This window comes from Fimicolochytrium jonesii, assembly GCF_025526975.1.
Source record: "Fimicolochytrium jonesii strain JEL569 chromosome Unknown EV422scaffold_3, whole genome shotgun sequence".
Taxonomy (NCBI): Eukaryota; Fungi; Chytridiomycota; class Chytridiomycetes; order Spizellomycetales; family Powellomycetaceae; genus Fimicolochytrium; species Fimicolochytrium jonesii.
Window position 1 is genome coordinate 1,259,987 of NW_026515670.1, and position 16,943 is coordinate 1,276,929.

At 54.3% G+C, this 16,943-nt stretch overlaps 7 protein-coding genes across 7 annotated transcripts; 1 reads left to right on the forward strand and 6 right to left on the reverse strand.

Moving 5' to 3' along the window:
- Window positions 1-48: 48 nt before the first annotated feature.
- EV422DRAFT_492359 (uncharacterized protein) lies at window positions 49-587 on the reverse strand (the record flags this gene model as incomplete). Its single annotated transcript, XM_053067594.1, has 3 exons — window positions 49-219; window positions 290-378; window positions 440-587. Coding segments are annotated over 3 exons (408 nt in total), but the record flags the coding sequence as incomplete, so codon positions are not given.
- A 3,418-nt stretch (window positions 588-4,005) lies between these two features.
- Window positions 4,006-5,067, reverse strand: EV422DRAFT_489231 (kinase-like domain-containing protein; the record flags this gene model as incomplete). Its single annotated transcript, XM_053067436.1, has 3 exons — window positions 4,006-4,531; window positions 4,617-4,948; window positions 5,023-5,067. Coding segments are annotated over 3 exons (903 nt in total), but the record flags the coding sequence as incomplete, so codon positions are not given.
- Window positions 5,068-5,763: 696 nt separating this feature from the next.
- Window positions 5,764-6,392, reverse strand: EV422DRAFT_517603 (uncharacterized protein; the record flags this gene model as incomplete). The annotated part of the gene is made up of 1 exon (XM_053069461.1): window positions 5,764-6,392. The coding sequence occupies one exon, from the start codon at window positions 6,390-6,392 to the stop codon at window positions 5,952-5,954; it is 441 nt and encodes a 146-aa protein (XP_052928848.1). The 3' UTR covers window positions 5,764-5,951.
- An 819-nt stretch (window positions 6,393-7,211) lies between these two features.
- EV422DRAFT_247719 (Retinoic acid induced 16-like protein-domain-containing protein) lies at window positions 7,212-10,589 on the forward strand. Its single transcript, XM_053065714.1, has 4 exons — window positions 7,212-7,602; window positions 7,768-7,914; window positions 8,319-8,561; window positions 8,632-10,589. Exons 1-4 carry the CDS (start codon window positions 7,507-7,509, stop codon window positions 10,447-10,449), a joined length of 2,304 nt encoding a protein of 767 aa, XP_052928849.1. The 5' UTR covers window positions 7,212-7,506; the 3' UTR covers window positions 10,450-10,589.
- Window positions 10,541-12,014, reverse strand: EV422DRAFT_247705 (galactose mutarotase-like domain-containing protein). Its single transcript, XM_053065713.1, has one exon. The coding sequence runs from the start codon at window positions 11,936-11,938 to the stop codon at window positions 10,730-10,732; it is 1,209 nt and encodes a 402-aa protein (XP_052928850.1). The 5' UTR covers window positions 11,939-12,014; the 3' UTR covers window positions 10,541-10,729.
- Window positions 12,015-13,758: 1,744 nt separating this feature from the next.
- On the reverse strand, window positions 13,759-14,416 carry EV422DRAFT_247758 (uncharacterized protein). Its single transcript, XM_053065715.1, has 3 exons — window positions 14,211-14,416; window positions 14,097-14,132; window positions 13,759-14,000 (listed from the first exon to the last, which is right to left on the reverse strand). The coding sequence occupies exons 1-3, from the start codon at window positions 14,376-14,378 to the stop codon at window positions 13,902-13,904; spliced, it is 303 nt and encodes a 100-aa protein (XP_052928851.1). The 5' UTR covers window positions 14,379-14,416; the 3' UTR covers window positions 13,759-13,901.
- EV422DRAFT_247775 (uncharacterized protein) lies at window positions 14,269-15,661 on the reverse strand. The gene is made up of 2 exons (XM_053065716.1): window positions 14,793-15,661; window positions 14,269-14,707 (listed from the first exon to the last, which is right to left on the reverse strand). Exons 1-2 carry the CDS (start codon window positions 15,484-15,486, stop codon window positions 14,523-14,525), a joined length of 879 nt encoding a protein of 292 aa, XP_052928852.1. The 5' UTR covers window positions 15,487-15,661; the 3' UTR covers window positions 14,269-14,522.
- Window positions 15,662-16,943: the final 1,282 nt, after the last annotated feature.

Sequence of the window (16,943 nt, forward strand, 5' to 3'; positions counted from 1 at the left end):
GTCCAAAATGCCGCTTGCGGCTCGTTGATCATGCTTCCTGTTAGTACCTCATTCTGGCGGGAGCAATGGTCTCTTTTCCGGCAAAAATATTGATCCATTCGATATCGCTTGCCTCGGTGATAGAGGTGTCTTTGGATCATCATTGTGAGCTTCGCGTCGGCAACGCTCTACTCCTTGCAGCCATCGGGCACGATCTTGCACGTCTTGGGCCATGAAGTACTGAGGGGAGGCGAAGCATATCAGCAATGGTGTTCAACTTTCAACTCTTCGGTGAGGTTGGGCAATTTACCAGTGGGGCCACGGTCTTCAGCACTCGGCTCTCCTCACACGTCAGCTCATTCAACGTCTTGCAAGCCTTATGGCAAATCATTTTACAAACTACACAAAGGAGCAAAGCTCAGCATGAAACCGCAGACGTAGAGGGTTCTATTGAGCATACCTGAGCATTCGTAGCCTTGATTCGTCTTGCCCCATAAGGGCTCATGGCATACAGCGCAATCCGTTGGCTTGTAGTACTGCCGTAACTTGTAACTGTGGCCTTGACTGCTAGCGCGTTCGCTAGAGTCTCGGAGCTTCTGCAGGACAGCCGCACGCTTTTCGGAATCGTTCTGTAGATGTGCAACAAGCTGTCAGCTGGTGGAAAGCCCAGTGACAACTGTATCTACATTGCGTCTCATGCTTACCGTATTGAGACCGTCCAAGTCCTCTGATGTTCAATATCACAGAATCAAGTGGATCAGCGGACTGCTCGTGCAATCCACCGAAAAATCGGAGTTTCACTAACCTCTCAATTTCGTGATGGTCCTCTCACTATACAGCAACTCCTGTTCCGCGGACTGGGCCATCCTCCCGCGATTTACTTTGCCCACCGGACTGTCCAACGATGCGGAAGTGGCCACTTTCAAGACGGCATCCCGCTTCTTCTCTTCTTCAACGAGCTGCGCTTCGATTTTGCGTCGGAACTGGTCCACATCGTCCTCCACTAGATCGGATTGGGGTGGTGGCTGCGAAGTAAATGAGTAGCTGAACGAAACCTCCGTCAGCCAATGAAGACGTGAACCATACCACAAGGTCCGAGTCTCCATCCAGCGTGTTTTTCAAGCGATCGAGCTGGACGTGCATTGATGTCAGGCGATTTCGTGACGCCTCAATCTGGGTATCTAGCGTTGCACGGTTGGCCTCGCTGGAGGCCTCCCACATTTTCTCAGCTGCTTTGAGCATTTTGTCTTCCAGCGCTATCTCGGTCTCCAGCTTTTCAATCCTACGCCGTGTTGAGTTGGCGGAGGCTTCGGTTACGGAGCCCATGTCCGTCTCACCCTGGTTGATTGAACGATTTCAGTACAGAAGATCAGTACAGTCGTTCGCAGTGCAAGATGAACTAACCAGAGTGCTCAATAGTGATGTGGTGTCGGGTCCAGAAGTCCCTCGCATATTAGCGAAATGAATCTTGAAGATACAGTCGATTTCTTTACCGTTGGCATGGATGAGTTCGTTCTGTGCGACACCTTTCACTATGAAGATGTCGCATCTTCGAGGAGATCCAGGGAGGGTGAGAAGAAATTCAATAGAGACATCGTCGCCTGTTTTGACACATACCTCATGTCGACCATTAACGTGCCTTCCATCAGGCCGACGTCCTTGTCTCGCTCGTACATGAAGAGCTTGTGATCTCTGACCACCGCGTATTTGTTTTTCCATCCTTTCTTTACCCGTCCCCCTTTCGGGACCTTCAACCACCCTTTTAGTTGGTCGCGAGTCGAGGCGTCAACTACGTAGAAGAGTTTGGTAAGAAGGGCGGGCGTGCAGCCAAGGAAGTATGTTGCCTGACTTACACAAAGCATCCGAGGATCGAGTATGCTTCGACCGCATCGAAAAGGAAGACCCGGAACTCGGTCGACGGACCAGCGCCGACTCCAACATTTTGGAAATATCATCCCCAAAATCTGAAATACCCGGCAACTGCGGGCTCTGCCGCGCCAGATCCTTCGTCTCCATCTTCAACGGCTGGCTATTCGCTCTAAACAGCGCCTTCCAACCACCCTTCGATCGTATCGATGTCGCTTTCTCGGGCGATTTGTACGTCGGTATCGGGAAGGAGTGCTCGGATCTTTGGCTTACGGTATCCTCGATGGTCCCATGGGACTCCACCTGCCCCTGTAGCGACACATACGACTGCTCCAGCTCATGTATCCGGTCCTTCAAGTTCCGCGTTTGCGTTTCGGATAGACTTTGCTGGACCTCGAGCTCGTGGATACGTTGCGATGCTTCGTTCCGCGCGCGTTCAGATCGGGAGGCGCGGTCGCGATCGGCCTGCGCTTTGTCCTCGACGGCTTTGAGTGCCAGTCGCAGATCGGATATCTGCGTCTCGAACGTCGATCGTTGCTGCTTTTCACTGGCGAGCATCGACCGTGCGCTGTCGAGATCGATTTGAACGCTTTTGACGCGTAGCAGTGTGCTTTCGAGCTCACGGCAGGTTGATTCCAGTGCAGACCGGAGCCGTTCCATCTCCTCATCAGCTTCCTTGTTTCGTTCGGAAGTGTTGCGCGCGGTTTGTTTCTCATCCGTGATCTGTTTCTGAAGCTGTTGGATGGAATGCTGGGCTTCCTTGAACAGTTCCTCGTAGTTGGAGGACATCTGCGCGGATCGGACCTGTTTGTGCAGCTCTTCCTTGGTCGTGTCCAGTTCCCGTTTGATCGCGGCAGCCTGCTGGGTTTGCGCTTGGAGTTGACGCTGCGACTCTGCTGTAGCAGCCTCCACTTGCGCCATGGCAGACCGCAGCTGTTCCATCTCAGCATCGAAGTTCTGTTTCTGCACAACTGCTATGTGCCGCTGGTCGTCTAGCACCGTCTGCGTTTCTTTCAAGTTGCGCTTTGTACCCTCGTGCGTCTCCGTCTCGACTTGAAAGCGCTTCTTCACTTCTTCCAACTCCAGATTGGACGTGGCCAGACCCTTTTCGAGCTGGGCCACGCGATTAGAGGCATCCGTTAGCTTGTCGCGCAATGTGGCCGCTTCCTCGTTTTGCGTTCCCGCAACTTTGGATTGGGTACTTCGCAACTCGGCAATGTTGCTTTGCAGCATCGCCGTGTGGGAGTTGAGACGTTCTAGCTCGATGTTGGCCGTAGTCCTCTGCTGTTCCAGCAGCAGATTGAGCTTGCCCATTTGATTCAGCTCTTCCGTCTGGACTTTGCAGGTCGCATTGAGGGAATCGACCTGTTTGTGCAGATTCTTCACCAGATTGTCGGTTTTGGCTCCTTCGGATTTCAGCTTTGCCACCTCTTTACGCTCTCTTTCCAACGCAGCCGTAGCGTCCGCTAACTGCGTCGCAATCGAAGACCGACTACTAATCTCCTGCGCAGTCTCTCTCTCCAACGTATCCAGCCGATCCTTCAACCCCTCCTTCTGCATCTGCACCTCCGTCGCCAGCTCCATCTGATGCCTCAACTCCTCCGCCATCTGCTTCATCTGCAACCTTACAGAATCCAACTCCCTCTCAACCCTCCCATTCGCATGCCTTAACGACTCCACCTCCTCCTTCTCCCTCCCGGCCTCCTCCAACGACCGTTTGAGCTGCGTGATCGTGCGTTGGAGCTCATCGCGCTCGCGAGCCTCCACATCTCTCGTCGTGCGTAAATCGGAACACGACCGTTCGGTTAGATCACGCTTCTTTTCGGCTGCGGAGAGGAGGGATTGTAGCTCGGCGGTTTGGTTTAGCGCGAGGCTGAGTTGGGCGGCGGCGGTTTTGGCTTCGGCTTCGGCGGTTTGACGTGCGCGGATGAGGTCTCGGATTTCTGAGGCGGTTTGGGTTGTTGGTGTTGATGGCTCGCCGGACTTCCCCGCTGAAGTCGCCGTCGGACCGTTTCCGACGTCTTGAGACGCATGGGTGGTAGACCCGCCCCACATTACTGCCGGTTTGGCGTTTTGTATGTACGTATACCCCACAAACGGCAGATGCTGGCCGGTGAATTCTTTGGATTTCCCGATCGACTTTGCGATAACTTTCTTGGCTTCATTATCCTCGTCTTCAAAATATCGCGTATCGTCTGGCCCCGTCAACTCCGGAATGAATGGCGGAGTCGATTGTCTAGTAGCCGACCAATCCATGCCCTTGAACCAGGGGTGATTCTGAATCTCGCTCGTCCCATTTCTCCCCAGCCGAGTTTCCCTCTTACATATCAGCTTCCTTATCAAGTCCATAGCCTCCTCGGACACCTCAATATCGTCCGGGAACGCAAAACTCCTCTCATGATCCATAATCTTTCCATACGTCTCCATCAGCGACTCCGAGTAAAACGGCACCTCATCAAATAAGACCTCGTACAGCACGATCCCGAGCGACCACCAGTCGCATTCGCGTCCGTAGCTGGCGTTGCCCTCGTGTGATCGCAGTATTTCGGGGGAGATGTAATCAGGGGTGCCCACGGTCTCCTGTGACGTTGCGTTCTTGGCGTCTTCCATCCGGATGCAGGATCCAAAGTCGGCGAGCTTTAGGTGCCCTGAGGCATCGATGAGGCAGTTTTCGGGTTTTACGTCACTACGGGATTGTAAGACGTTAGTCGACACGTCCCCAACAGGCCCAGCCGCAGCCCCACCCACCGCCCGACACCCCGCCTCCATACCGATGAATAAACTCGTGCCGATGCAACTCATCTAACGCCATCAAAATCTCCGCCACATAAAACCTCGCACTCCCCTCATCCATCGGCGTCTCCCTATTATTCAACAACGCGCGCAAACTGCCTCCCGACGCATACTCCATCACGAGGTACAGGTTCTCCTCGTCCTGGAACGCGGCAAAGAGGGTGGTGATCCAGTCGGAGCGCTGGGCAAAGACGAGGGCGTCGCGCTCCTCCATGAAGAAGGCGGCTTCTTGGCGGGTTAGGAGGTCGACTTTTTTGAGGATCTTCATGGCGTAAACTTGTTTGGTGAGTTTGTGGCGAACGAGGCAGACCTGGAGTGAGGGGTGGGGGGTTACACATCAAGCGATGACCATGAAATGTATGGCGGAGCTGCATACACACATACCTTCCCCACCGCACCCGTCGCAAGCGTCTTGATAATCTCGAAATCCGCAGTGTTGACCCGCAACGCCTGGAGCTTCGATATAAACTTCTCATCTACATAACCGCATATCTTAGCCTCAATCTCTCGCCACTCACAACCCCGCCCAGACCCCTCTCCTCCAACCTACATTTCCGTAAGAACTTGCTAATAGGCCCATTCGACGCCGTCGACGACGCCTTACAGTCCGTATACAGCGCCAGAAACGTATCCAGAAGTGTTTCGAATGAGAGCGAGGATGGCGAGAATGCGTCGCTGTTGATTATAGATGAGATTTGGTCGAGGCGGGGGCGGATGTGGGATGTGAAGTCGTCGGCGGCAGCGGTGGCGGCGGGCGCTGGGCGCGGGGAGGCGGTGGCGACGGACATGCTGGGGGATATGGCGGGATGATAACGGGGATGCGGAGTATGCAGAATATGGAAAGAGCGGGCGAGTGGGTACAGAAGGCGCCCGTCTTCCTGGATGGTTTGAGGGCGATCCAGCGGGTATCTGTTGTGCTGTGAATTGTACACTTCCTGAATGAGAGCGCATCACCAAAAAAATGGCAGCAGCTTCTGACAGCGGCAATTCGGGGGCGACCTTTTCCCAAACACGAACCCGCGTATTCCTGATGACTTACGTAAGCGCGCGTTTTTGGATTTGGCGCAACACCCAACGAGGACAGACGGGATTTGAGGCCACTGCAATTCCAACGTCTCACTGCTACGCATGTTTTTGGTGTCCTAGATGCGATATAAAGATCATATGGTATTGTGGGAATTGGAGACAGAATGTGGTTGATGAAGCGCTACGAGTTGCTAAACATTAATGATTACTTCGCTATGCAAAATGATACGAGCCTGAATGGTTTGATGTGTTGAACTATTCTACAGAGGGCTCGACGTGAATGAAAATCAACCGTGAACCTCCCTCGCATTGCCCATCGCCTTCAACGTCGCAGCAGGCGCCGACGCGCCAGGCAAAGATGTGGCGCCGGGTGCCGCAGGCATCCCCCCACCGAACATCGCCTTCCATGACGCAACGAATGGGGGTGCAGGGTTGATCGCTTCCAGCCGGTGCTCCTTCACCAATCCATGTTGGTCAAACGAATACACAAACACCCCTTCGTAAACCGAGCGGGGCGGCGAGTCGTCCGCGATGAGCAGATGGCGAGGTGTACCCTCGAATATCCAGCGGACTACAAGCTGTACGTCGTAGGCATCCGCTTCGGCGCCGTGGTCTTCCAGCGAGGACCCTTCCCGTATGTCGCCAGGGCGTTGATGTGAACCATTTCCTTCGGACGGGCTCGGCAGGCCGTCTGCTCCCTCGCCCGAAATCACCCCCTTCCCACCCATCCCCCCGCCTCCTCGTTGATGAATGGCCAAGATCGTCATATCCGCGTCCACGAAAGCAACCTTCAACGCGGCGTGCATTGTACCCGCAAATGTCTTATACCACGTCTTGCCTTTACACCTGAAATGTGCCCTATACGGTTCGACGAACGTGACTGTTTCGGCGTAGATGTCAAAGTCCGAGAGCCCATGGTCTGGAAAGCGTGGGATCTCGTCTCGGATGACTCGAGTGGCTCTGCCGATGTTGATGTACCGATCTGTGGGGTCTGGGGATGGTCCTCGCCTCCCACTCCGGGTGCTCTTCTTGCGGTGGGTTTGCTGACTTTGAAAGGAACTTGCGGGTCGGGTGTTCGGGGTCGGGGGTTCTTGATGCTTCCGTCGGTAAGCCGCACCCCAACGGGGTTTGTCTGAAATGGGTATATCTCGTAGGACTGCGGGGTGGTTATTGGATGGGAAGTCTCGTGGAGTGCTTCCGACAGGTGAGACAGCTGACGTTGAGTTCCGAAGACCAAAAAGTGTGCTTGCATCGGCGCCCGTACCCGTACGGTTGCCTTCGGATATCGAGGAGACCGAGCCGTGCCATCGCCCACTGAGCGACGACCCAACGAGGTTGTGCGTTGGTAAACTCCGATAGCAGTGTGACGTGAGGATGTTAGTGTTGGGAGACGGGACGCGAGACGAGACCGCCATCCGCAATTTCGACCGCGCGGCCATGCCTGTATTGTTCAGGTACCTCCAAGTAGGTGTATGCAAACTGCAGCCGCCGACTTTGTCGAGCGGTGAGAACTGGGAGTGGACGGGGGTGCTTCTCAAGCTCAAGTTCCGAGAGTCGTGTTGAGTGTGAGGGGTCTGTCCGCATTGGAGTGACAGGCGGTTCGCGCGCGCCGTCAGACTCGTGCCCCCTCTGCCCCAGCCTCTGCCCTCTGCTGGCCAGTCTGCTGGCTGTCTGCTGGCCCCTCTGTCGATCCGGCCAGACTCCCTTGTTCTCACGGCCAACATGGACTTGATGACCAGCGTCGCAGCAACAATACAGTAGTCTCCTCGTAAGATATTATATATTAGGCCGGCCGGCCCCCCATACGCCCTCACCCTTCGCACCTCTCGACAAAACCCAGCAATGGACCTCATGGCAAAAGTGAAGGCCCGGCTGGACAAGCTGGCCATTGCCCCTAACCGGTCTTCTGGAGCCGTCGCCTCGAACCTAATGACTAAGGTGAGCTACTGCAAGTGGGCATAGGATAGGGCTGCGGACCGCGGACGGCAAGTTGGGAGTAGCTTTGGAGGTGCTTGCTGTCCAACATGGCCGCAATTTGCTCAATACTTTCCACGAAGCGTTAACTCTAAACTCCAACTCTAATTGTCCTCCGTCATATATTAGTTCCAAACGTGCTGGGATAGGATACAAATGGAGCTAACGTTTGAGAGTCCCGTGACGAGGACTGTGGAGGACACTCATATACCCAATGCACTGCAACAAATGTTGGATATCTTACTAAAGGAGCAGCGTTTGGTGGAGAAGGGATTGGTGAGTGCCGCGAGCGAAGTGAGAGAATGCTTAAGGTTCCGAGCGATAGCGAGGAGAATGCTTGAGAAGCGTGCCGTAGGCACAGGAATGCTTGAGGTTTGCGAGCGACAGAGAAGCGCGAGCGGAGCGAGCCACATTGCGCCAAAAGCGCAATATTCCCTCACCGCATTTCTTCGCGAGCCTCAGCGAGCGTCAGATCTTTTGCGAGCGAAGCGAGCATAGCCACGCGGGCCAACCTCCTTGTCGCGAGCGGAGCGAGCAAGATGTCGTTTAACTATGCCTTCCATTAACCATCAACCATCACTTCATTTCATCGTTCAAGGTGATGATGGTTGATGGAGTGATGGGATGATGGTTTAATGGGTTGGTGGTCGACTAATCAGCTTCCCCAAATCATTCAACAGATCTCATCAAACTCCTGCGCCGAATTGTTCCTGAACACAAACGTCCTTGGCCAGCTCGTCGACATGTCGGCAGCAGACTCGCCGATAGGGTTTCGCAAGCATGTGATTCAAACCATCTCTTCTCTCATAGGCTTACTCGAGGGACAGAGCCTGTACCACAAATCTGTTAATGGAGCCATCACGGTGTTGATCAACGAGTCTTTGGGGCAGAGAAATCCGAAATATGAGGGAGAAATGCTGGAGGTTTGTATATGAAGAGGTCGTGAATGGTCAATGTCAGGAATATGCAACTAACGCCTTGTTCTCTCTTTAGCTCGAATCTAACATCGCGATCAAGGTGCAGGAGCTCCCTGCCCTACTCAACCTGTTCCTAAATCAGCACCGGCCTGCCACAAAAAACCTTGCCGCAGACAGCGAGCCACGGGCAACTATTGGCGGCATGGTTGGGGTGCTCAATAATGACCAGAAGAATTTCGACTTCCCTCTCTTTGATCACCTGATGCGATACGTGAACAGCGAGGGCAGGCACGGAGACGTAGCTCGCACGTCTTGCTCTCTGCTTTTGAAAGCCGGTGCGGAGAACCCGGATCTGGAGGGATATGTCCGTCAAACGGACTTTGTGATCATACTCGTCGCGGGACTCGGCGGTCTCTTCTCGCAACTGCCTCCGCAACTGCCTTTTTCTGCACATACCACGAGCCATAGTGGTCGGCAAGGCTATGCCTCAATCACCTTCTCACGGGACGTCGAATCGTTCTTGAACTTGATGCGTTTTACACAGTCCGTGGTGCTGCTGTGGGGACTCGAATCGGAGATCACTCAGTCCATATTGCGTGGGTTCGCAGACACGTTCTTAGGCCAAGCCGTGGGACCGCAGTTCATGACCGCTTCGGATTTTGATGGCACTGCGGAAGCCGTGCTTTACTATGTACGGCGGATGCTCAGCGCACTTGAACCCACCGAGCCAATCGCGGAGGTGTTGGTGGATTTCTTGTTGAACGACGACGACGACGCCCAAACCTCAAGAACGGATTCCCGCGATGCAGACGCTGATCAGAGTAGTCGAAATGACGTCAAGCTGCACGTTCGAGACGTTCTTCTTTCCAAGCTGAACTCCCTCTCCGAAAGCGTCGTGACAGAATCCCTGCGCCTGGTGGCTCTGCTCGTCTCTGCATACCCCGAGAAAGCCACACCGTTACTCATCGACGGACTTCGTCCTTCCAACATGCCCGCGGACGCACAACGCGCGCTTACACCCGAGCAACTATTTGAGGTCGTGAGACAGTGGATGGCGCTCTTAGGTGTGGGTGAAGGGTTCCAGGAGGAGAATTCTCTGGATGCGTATATGGAGGATGCCCAAGCTGCGGTCGCCGCTGCTACCGCCACGGCATCGAAACCATCAAGCGGGGCGTCTTCACCTTCTTCACACGACTCACCACCATCCAAATCTCACGTCACCACCCCCCCGCAAAACCCATCCAAATCCAAACGACACACCCACCACACCCCTCAACGCTACCCCTCCCCCACAACCCTCGACAGGGACGCAACCCTCCAAAAACTCCTCACGAAACTGTCCACCTTCTTCTCCCAATCTACACCCACCAACCTCGCCTTAACCGAGATTCTCTCCCGCCTCGCGGTCCGGGGGGATCTAGCGCCCTACCTGTTCGCCGCTGACCAGATCGCACATACTCCCCCCAGTGCCGTCACCGATGAAAGCCAACCCCCACTGTCAGCATCAACAACAACATCCTCCGCGGCGCCCCACCTCCGCCTCTCCCTCCAAACTATCCTCCGTCGCCTGCATAAAGAAGTTGCCATCGCTAAAACCGCCATGGGCCCACACCAATTCGAAACCAAACTCTCCGAAGCGCGCGAAAACCCTTCACCCTTACACCACCTCCCGCCCCTCGACCACCACCACCGGCGCCGACGGCAGCGGACGGAGTCGAGGGAGGGCGTGGTGTGGGTTAATGGGGACATGGGGGGTGATGACACTGAGAAGGCATTTTGGGACGATGTGTTTGTGAGGAATGTGGTTGTTTTGGAGGAGTTTGTGAAGGAGCTTGTGGCGGTTTTGCTTGTGAGTGGCGGGTTGGGGGGTACTGAGGTGGATTTTGTGGCGTAGTATTTTGTTTTGGGATTTTTTGTGAGGTTTTGAGGACGGTGTACTGTTGACGGTCTTATTCTTGACTAGCCCGTATACTTTTGCCTCTTTCTTGTAATTTCTTTTTTTGACGTTTGCCTCTGAGCATGTAGATTTATTCTCCTCGTAGAGAGATTCGATGAAGAGATACTGTTGGTTGTGTGTCTGCTGCAAACTACTGTATTTACCGTAAACTTTTTGACAACGCGCTGATGTGAACGTGTTGCTCGCTACCTACGCCGTCTCCTCACGTACTATGCACTCATACACCCCACTCAAACCCAAACGACGTCACCATCCTCCACACCTCCCCCCTCCCCACAACCACCCCTTTTCTCCATTCCTCAAAATTCACCGCGTCAACCAACGCGGAAGTCTCAAAACATATCCCGGAATGCTTCCCATACACCGCGCCTTCCTGCGTACCCGGCTTCGTACCCGTGTATTTCCCATCGAGCCAGTTGGCCGTGTACAGCTGGAACCCCGGTGCGGTGGTGCTGATGTGCATGTGGAGTTCGGAGGTGGGGTGGTAGAGGTGGATTGTGGGTAGGGGGCGAGGAATGGGTGTGTCCGAGGCGGTGGCAGTAAAAACAGTCTGACGTGGGTGCTGGTGCTGACTGAGGAGGAAGAAATGATCATAACCTTTGAACCGCTCCACATGGTCCAGACCCTCCCTCAACCCCTCCCCCAATTTCTTGGGCTGGTTGAAATTGAACGCATCACCGGCGTCAGCGATGTTTAGGACCTTCCCCGTCGGCACCTGGGTATCATCCAACTCCAGCACGCCCTCTACAGACCCGCGATCCAATAGCAGCACATGGTCTTTAACCGTCGCCCCATCGGGGGTACGGAACCCGGAGAGGTTGAAATAGCTGTGGTTGGTCAGATTCACCGCGGTTTCGGTCACGTCCGCTGGGCTGGACTCCGTCAGTTGCGCGGTGTAGGCCATGCTTAGGCCGTGGGATTCCGTGATGGTGTACGTGACTGACACGGCTAGCTCGCCGGGGTACCCCTCCTCGCCATGTGGGGACGTGTATGTGAATCGCACCGATGGAGGGGTCTGCGAGACAATGTCTCCCGTCCAGAACTTCTTGTCGAACCCTTCGATCCCGCCATGCAGCGAGTTAGGCCCATTGTTAACAGGCAATGTGACCTGCCTCCCGTTCAGCGTACATTGCCCCCGTGTGACACGATTACACACGCGGCCGATGGTGGCCCCAAAATACGGGTACGAGTCGTCACGTTTGCCGTTGAGGAGGTAATCGGCGGGGTCCTCAAAGCCGAGGACAATGTCGTGGGTTTTGTTTGTTGTGGGGTTGTGGACGAGGAGATGGCTGAGGGTTGCGCCGTAGTTGAGGAAACGGGCGGTGAGGGTGCGGGTTGTGAGGGTGAATGTTTCGAAGGTGTGGGGGGAGCGGGTGAGGGTGGCGCGGGTTACGCCTGGGGCGCTGGCGGAGGGTTGGGTGGACATCGTCTGCTGAGGTGGTCGTGGGTTGTTGTCGGTGGGGAATGAGTGTTGATGGCGAAGAGGATGCCAGAGAAAGAGGTGTGACGTTTGCCGCCGCTTTGTTGGCCGCTTGGAGGGGACTCAGGGGAGGTGCCCGCCGATGTGTGATGACGAGATTGCTTACGCAAGCAGGTCTCGACGCGTAAATCACGCGTTACTCGGGACCTTTGCGTTTCGTGCCTCTCACCCACTACCTGCCACTCTTTACTTCAGATGGCCTTGCCTGGAGACCGTAGCACTTGGACGTGCAAGAGACGCCATTCCGCTCGGAGGAGAGTGAGAGGTGCCACTGCCAAGCCACCCCGAGTGACCAACGATGACTTTCTCGCTCCGGAACAAAACATTGTACCTCCGGCATCCAGTCCCCTGAAAATGGGCAGCAACCCAAACGCAGGCACTCACAAGCGGATGGTGCACCGCAAGTATGTTGATGCAACAGTGAACCACCGGGCACTTTTCTGTTGATACTTGGAAGGGTTCCACAGTGCAACTTCATTCGCAGACTAGCTGCTCTGCTTCTGCTTTTGGAGATTGTACGCCATCCCCCCAAATTTGAGTGACGACATACTTGAAATACAGTACATCTCAGCAAGCATTGCGCTCCGTGTCAAGCAAATTCCAGTCGCTCCTTGCTCCCCTTCTTCCGTGGTGACAAACAAAGCGCCATGAGATCTCAACCGTGGATACCTTGGAGTCGGGGGGTTATCTTGTTAATCAGGGGTACATTCAGCCGAGTCAGGATTGGGGGCTAGGTTTCCAGTGTCTTCTCCACCACATGAAGTCAGTCACCAACCGCACGAATCCACCATAGACACTTGTGCTTGCAAGGTCCAGGGTTGATTCCTCTAGCAACTCCCCAGCTATGGTATGGCAAGCAGTCAACACCATTTCCCAGTTTATTGGCGAAATTTGGGGCAGGTGATATACCTTAGTGAAACCAATGGTGTCATTTGCTTCACTCTCGCAGATGCTCTGTAGCTTTCCATAAAGCTGGTCACCTTGCGGCACACAGATATTGACACCCTGCTATTGGGCAAGGATGAAGGACGGTATGCCGACGGAATAAGAGAGGCATATTGCAGGTGGGAGACAAATGCACGCAAAGGACTACTTCCTTGATACTCCCTGGTTGCTGGCAGATGGCGGCAACATGCGGAATCTGGTGCAGAATCTGATGCGGAGTCTGGAGTAGTGAGCGAGGAGCAACGAGATCCCGGCAGGAGGGCAACCGAGCATGTCCAAGATTGAGAGATATGCGCTGACAAGAGACATCCTGTGTCTGCCTTCTCATCTCTCAACGGAGGTTACGGTGGTCTTCTCTCATCTCTCAAGCCGTAGCACCATTTGTATGCCATACTCGGGATACACAAAATACCACTCGCCCCGACAGTCGGCTTCCTCCTCTGTACAACCCATCCCTTCCTGATGTGTCGCGATCCATGTGGACAAGGGCCTGGTGGGTGCTGGTGACGAAGACGAGGGGGTACCGAAGGCATGTTGTTGAATGTGCAATGTGCAGCGGTCAGGATACAGTCCACCGCATGCAAGTTGTGTGCTTTTGCATCTGCGTGGCGAAGTGGTTAGCAGGGACAAACTTCGCATTCCGACTGGATGGGACCGGCGGGGAATCTGGCATGTCTGCAAGGACGGCAACCGAGTGCGGAAATCTCCCCTTGCGCTGGCCTGCCAACCTCTATCTTATCGCCCCACTCAGACTCCCTGTTAGTGTGCAGCCCGTCAGGAAATCTGCCACGTCTGGAAGAGAGCGAGCGAAAACCGTCGACCTCACTCAGTTCATTTATTTTCCTGGCTTGTCTGACAAAGGTAGGCAAAGCGCTTCGAGTTAAAGCTATACCGTGTCCAAATTCCATATCACCACCCTACAAGAAGCTCCCACGGCATAACATCACATCGCACCATCGCCGTTTCACTCTAATAGGCAAGCCGAGCAATACCATCGTTTCTTCGCAGCAGGCTTCTTTGTCATTCCGACACAGTCCATGTGATACCATTTCGTTTGACACTGCTGCGATTTTATGAAGGCGCGTGAACCACAAAGTCAGATTCCACGCCGCCATTGGCTTTCAAACATTCCACATCGCGTCGATTGCATGTGACTTACCGTGCTATCGCATTGGATCATCGTTCCGAAGGATTCCTGCGAGACGGATGAAGGATGGGCTCAGTACATCATCCCTCGCAGTGGAGACGTGAGCCTGGACGCGTCAACACGTACGCGCCGACATAAACAAAACAACTCGACAGGTTCCGGTGATGCGGTCGATTCGTCGCCAATGCGCTGTTCATTCGTACTTGCGGGTGCGATGGCGTTTGTGATTTCGGGGACGTTCATATCGTTTGTCCTGGTGTCATCGGCGCTGCTTATGATTTCCGAAAGGAACATCCTACGTCAGGCTGTGAGTAAGTCCACACGATCAGCAACAGCACTCACCTTGTTACGCCGCCCCAAGCACCCTCGAATCTCGACGCTACCATATTCAGAATCATCAAACGCGCATTGTAAACAACCCTCAAAGCCGTCGAACTTTCACTCCTTACCAGCATCCAAACACCTCGAGACCAGCTGCGCAGCAACCCGACTAACCGAGAACCTCGCCTGGCCAACGTAGTCTTCGAGTTTCACGCATATTGTGAATGCGTAAGAGGAGTATTCCGGGGGCGTGCGTATGAGAGAATCTTCCAGAAGGGCGTTACAGAGGGTTATGAGGTTCTCTGTTAGGACGAGAGATAATTCCCGTGTGAGATGTTGAATACGGATGAGACCTATTCGGTAAGCGTAGTCAGCCAATGCACTTACCTGAGACGTATCCTTCGACATCTCGCGCACTATCCACATCCACCAGCTTGTCCAGTCCATGCAAGAAGTAATACGACATATGCAACGCATTCCCCGCCGCACAATCCGCGCTCCCGTCATCCGCCCGTAACACCCTTCTCCACAGCTTGCATTCTCTCTCACTCCCAGCTGCAGGTTGTGTGCTGCGTCCATCGTCAGATTTATCCTCGTCCGTTCTGAATACCGCAGGAAGCCCCGGCAGTATGCCGCGCATGATCTCCGCCAGCGCAACGCAGTGCCGTGTGTATGCTAGGATCATGATCGGGACTAACGCCGGTTGGGCGGCGCAGAAGTCGAGCACGATGCTGTTCAATTCTTGACAGAGAGTCGTGCGGTGGTCCTCTAGTGTGCCGTTTTCGGGGCTAACAGTCACGGCATCAACTTCATCGGCGATGGTGGTATTGCTGCTGCCTGTGCTCAGCCGGCGGCGCTGAGAGGGCGGCTCCTTGGGTTCTGCAGCCCCTGTCGGTGAGCGTCGCTTAGTACCTGTTGAAGGACCCTCCTGAGACCGCGCCAAGATATCGTTCATTACTGATCCCGCGATACACAGCGAGTCAAGAATGTCTCGTAGGAACAGCGAAAATATGATGATGAGCTCGTCGCGCACGCCTGGCAGCAGATGATCGCATGTTGTCAAGCCTGGAAAAGAAAACATGATAAGCTGGCGAAGTAACACACAGTTGCGCTTTAAACGATGAGGCAATACCCAAGATGTTCAAGGCAAGCGGGCTCAATCCCTCAAGACATTTGCGCAACTCTCCTGATATTGAAGAAGCCTGCTCCACTTCCTTTGGGACGTCGTCCTTTGAGGACAGCGCTTGCAAACGATCAATGTGCAGATGTACCTCGGCCGATAAGTGTTTCAACACTTTTGCAGCCGTTAAGCTGATGATAGCTCCTTCTCGTCGTTCGTCGCCGCCATCGGTCACTGAGGATGAGGGTTCCTGACTGTCGCACGAGACGAGGAATCTCCTCACGAGTTCTAGGAATCGCACTTGCCTCTGCATGTGTTTTGATCCGTCGGGGAAGGGCGTCAACACTGACAACGACGGTATTGTCATTTGGAAATTGCTTGGGGATTAGGCTTCCACATCATGTCCGTACACAAAACTTACACTCTTTCGCGACCTTTCCGGCTTTACTCTTGAGGTATGTCAGAGGGGCGTTGCACGATGGCTTGACGCCGGGGTGCTCCTTCAGCTTCGCATGTAATGCTTTCACCTCTTCAATCCACCCATATATAAGCGATAACTCAGCACATTTCCGCACTCCAGCTCTGCCAAAATGTCGGCATAAATGCCCGCTTACCCATCTGACTCTGACAAAGCTTCTCCTTCGCTTCTTCCAGTTTCTCTCTCAAATCAGCAATCTGCACCTCCATCTCCGCCTCCTTTCGGAGCGTCCGCCGATCTCGCGTTGCGTTCATGTCGCGTAGGAGCCGGTCGGGCGCGCCGCCGGTTTGCAGCGTGCGACACACTTCTTTCGTTAGAGGTGCGGTCGCGAGGGAGCGGGCGGTTTGTGCGATCTGGCCCATTTGCGCGTCCAAGCAGTTTGGTTGGGCGAGCATGTCCACATAATCTGGTGGTGATGGTGAGAAGCTTATAAGGCACAGTCCAACCTAACCCAACGTCTGTGCTCATCTCAAACTCTCATACCCAGTACGCCTACATCATCCGGTTTCAGCTTTGCTACCGCAAGAAGCTGAGAACAAGTACAGTAAGAAGACATTCAAAGGCTCTTCCGAGTCATAAGGGCCAACTTTACCAAAGCGGTATGCAGCATTCCTTGTGATATTTGCGCCATAGTTGCTGCCTTGACCCTCAAGGGTCCAAGCAGCCCTTGCTTTTCGAGAGGAGTTTGAAGCTGAACCCGATAGCGAGCCTCGTTCAGCAGTCCCTAGTGTGCTTGCTGGCGTTACTTGGTATATGCAGTCCTCGCAGCGTCCCAGATAAAAGTATCCTGCGAAGAGTAGTGCTGAGCTTTGATGAAGTTCGAGGTGCCTTCCCAAAGCAGCGGGCGGTCTTTTCGCCGGGAACGCGTGCTGACGTAAGTCGGGGTTTTTCAAATCGACAGCACCAGACTTCCGAATTACACATTCTCTGGCGGAGGTTT

What these genes read in the sequence shown, in the direction of transcription:
- EV422DRAFT_247719 (XM_053065714.1), top strand. Translation starts at nt 7,507, where the DNA reads ATGGACCTCATGGCAAAAGTGAAGGCCCGGCTGGACAAGCTGGCCATT. An exon ending in CCTCGAACCTAATGACTAAG is followed by an intron (nt 7,603 to 7,767) that starts GTGAGCTACTGC and finishes GTCATATATTAG; the next exon opens with TTCCAAACGTGCTGGGATAG. An exon ending in ATGAGGGAGAAATGCTGGAG is followed by an intron (nt 8,562 to 8,631) that starts GTTTGTATATGA and finishes TTCTCTCTTTAG; the next exon opens with CTCGAATCTAACATCGCGAT.
- EV422DRAFT_247705 (XM_053065713.1), bottom strand. Translation starts at nt 11,938, where the DNA reads ATGTCCACCCAACCCTCCGCCAGCGCCCCAGGCGTAACCCGCGCCACC.
- EV422DRAFT_247758 (XM_053065715.1), bottom strand. Translation starts at nt 14,378, where the DNA reads ATGTTCCTTTCGGAAATCATAAGCAGCGCCGATGACACCAGGACAAAC. An exon ending in TGTTTTGTTTATGTCGGCGC is followed by an intron (nt 14,133 to 14,210) that starts GTACGTGTTGAC and finishes TCCGTCTCGCAG; the next exon opens with GAATCCTTCGGAACGATGAT. An exon ending in TGATCCAATGCGATAGCACG is followed by an intron (nt 14,001 to 14,096) that starts GTAAGTCACATG and finishes ATAAAATCGCAG; the next exon opens with CAGTGTCAAACGAAATGGTA.
- EV422DRAFT_247775 (XM_053065716.1), bottom strand. Translation starts at nt 15,486, where the DNA reads ATGTTTTCTTTTCCAGGCTTGACAACATGCGATCATCTGCTGCCAGGC. An exon ending in TGTCGAAGGATACGTCTCAG is followed by an intron (nt 14,708 to 14,792) that starts GTAAGTGCATTG and finishes TCGTCCTAACAG; the next exon opens with AGAACCTCATAACCCTCTGT.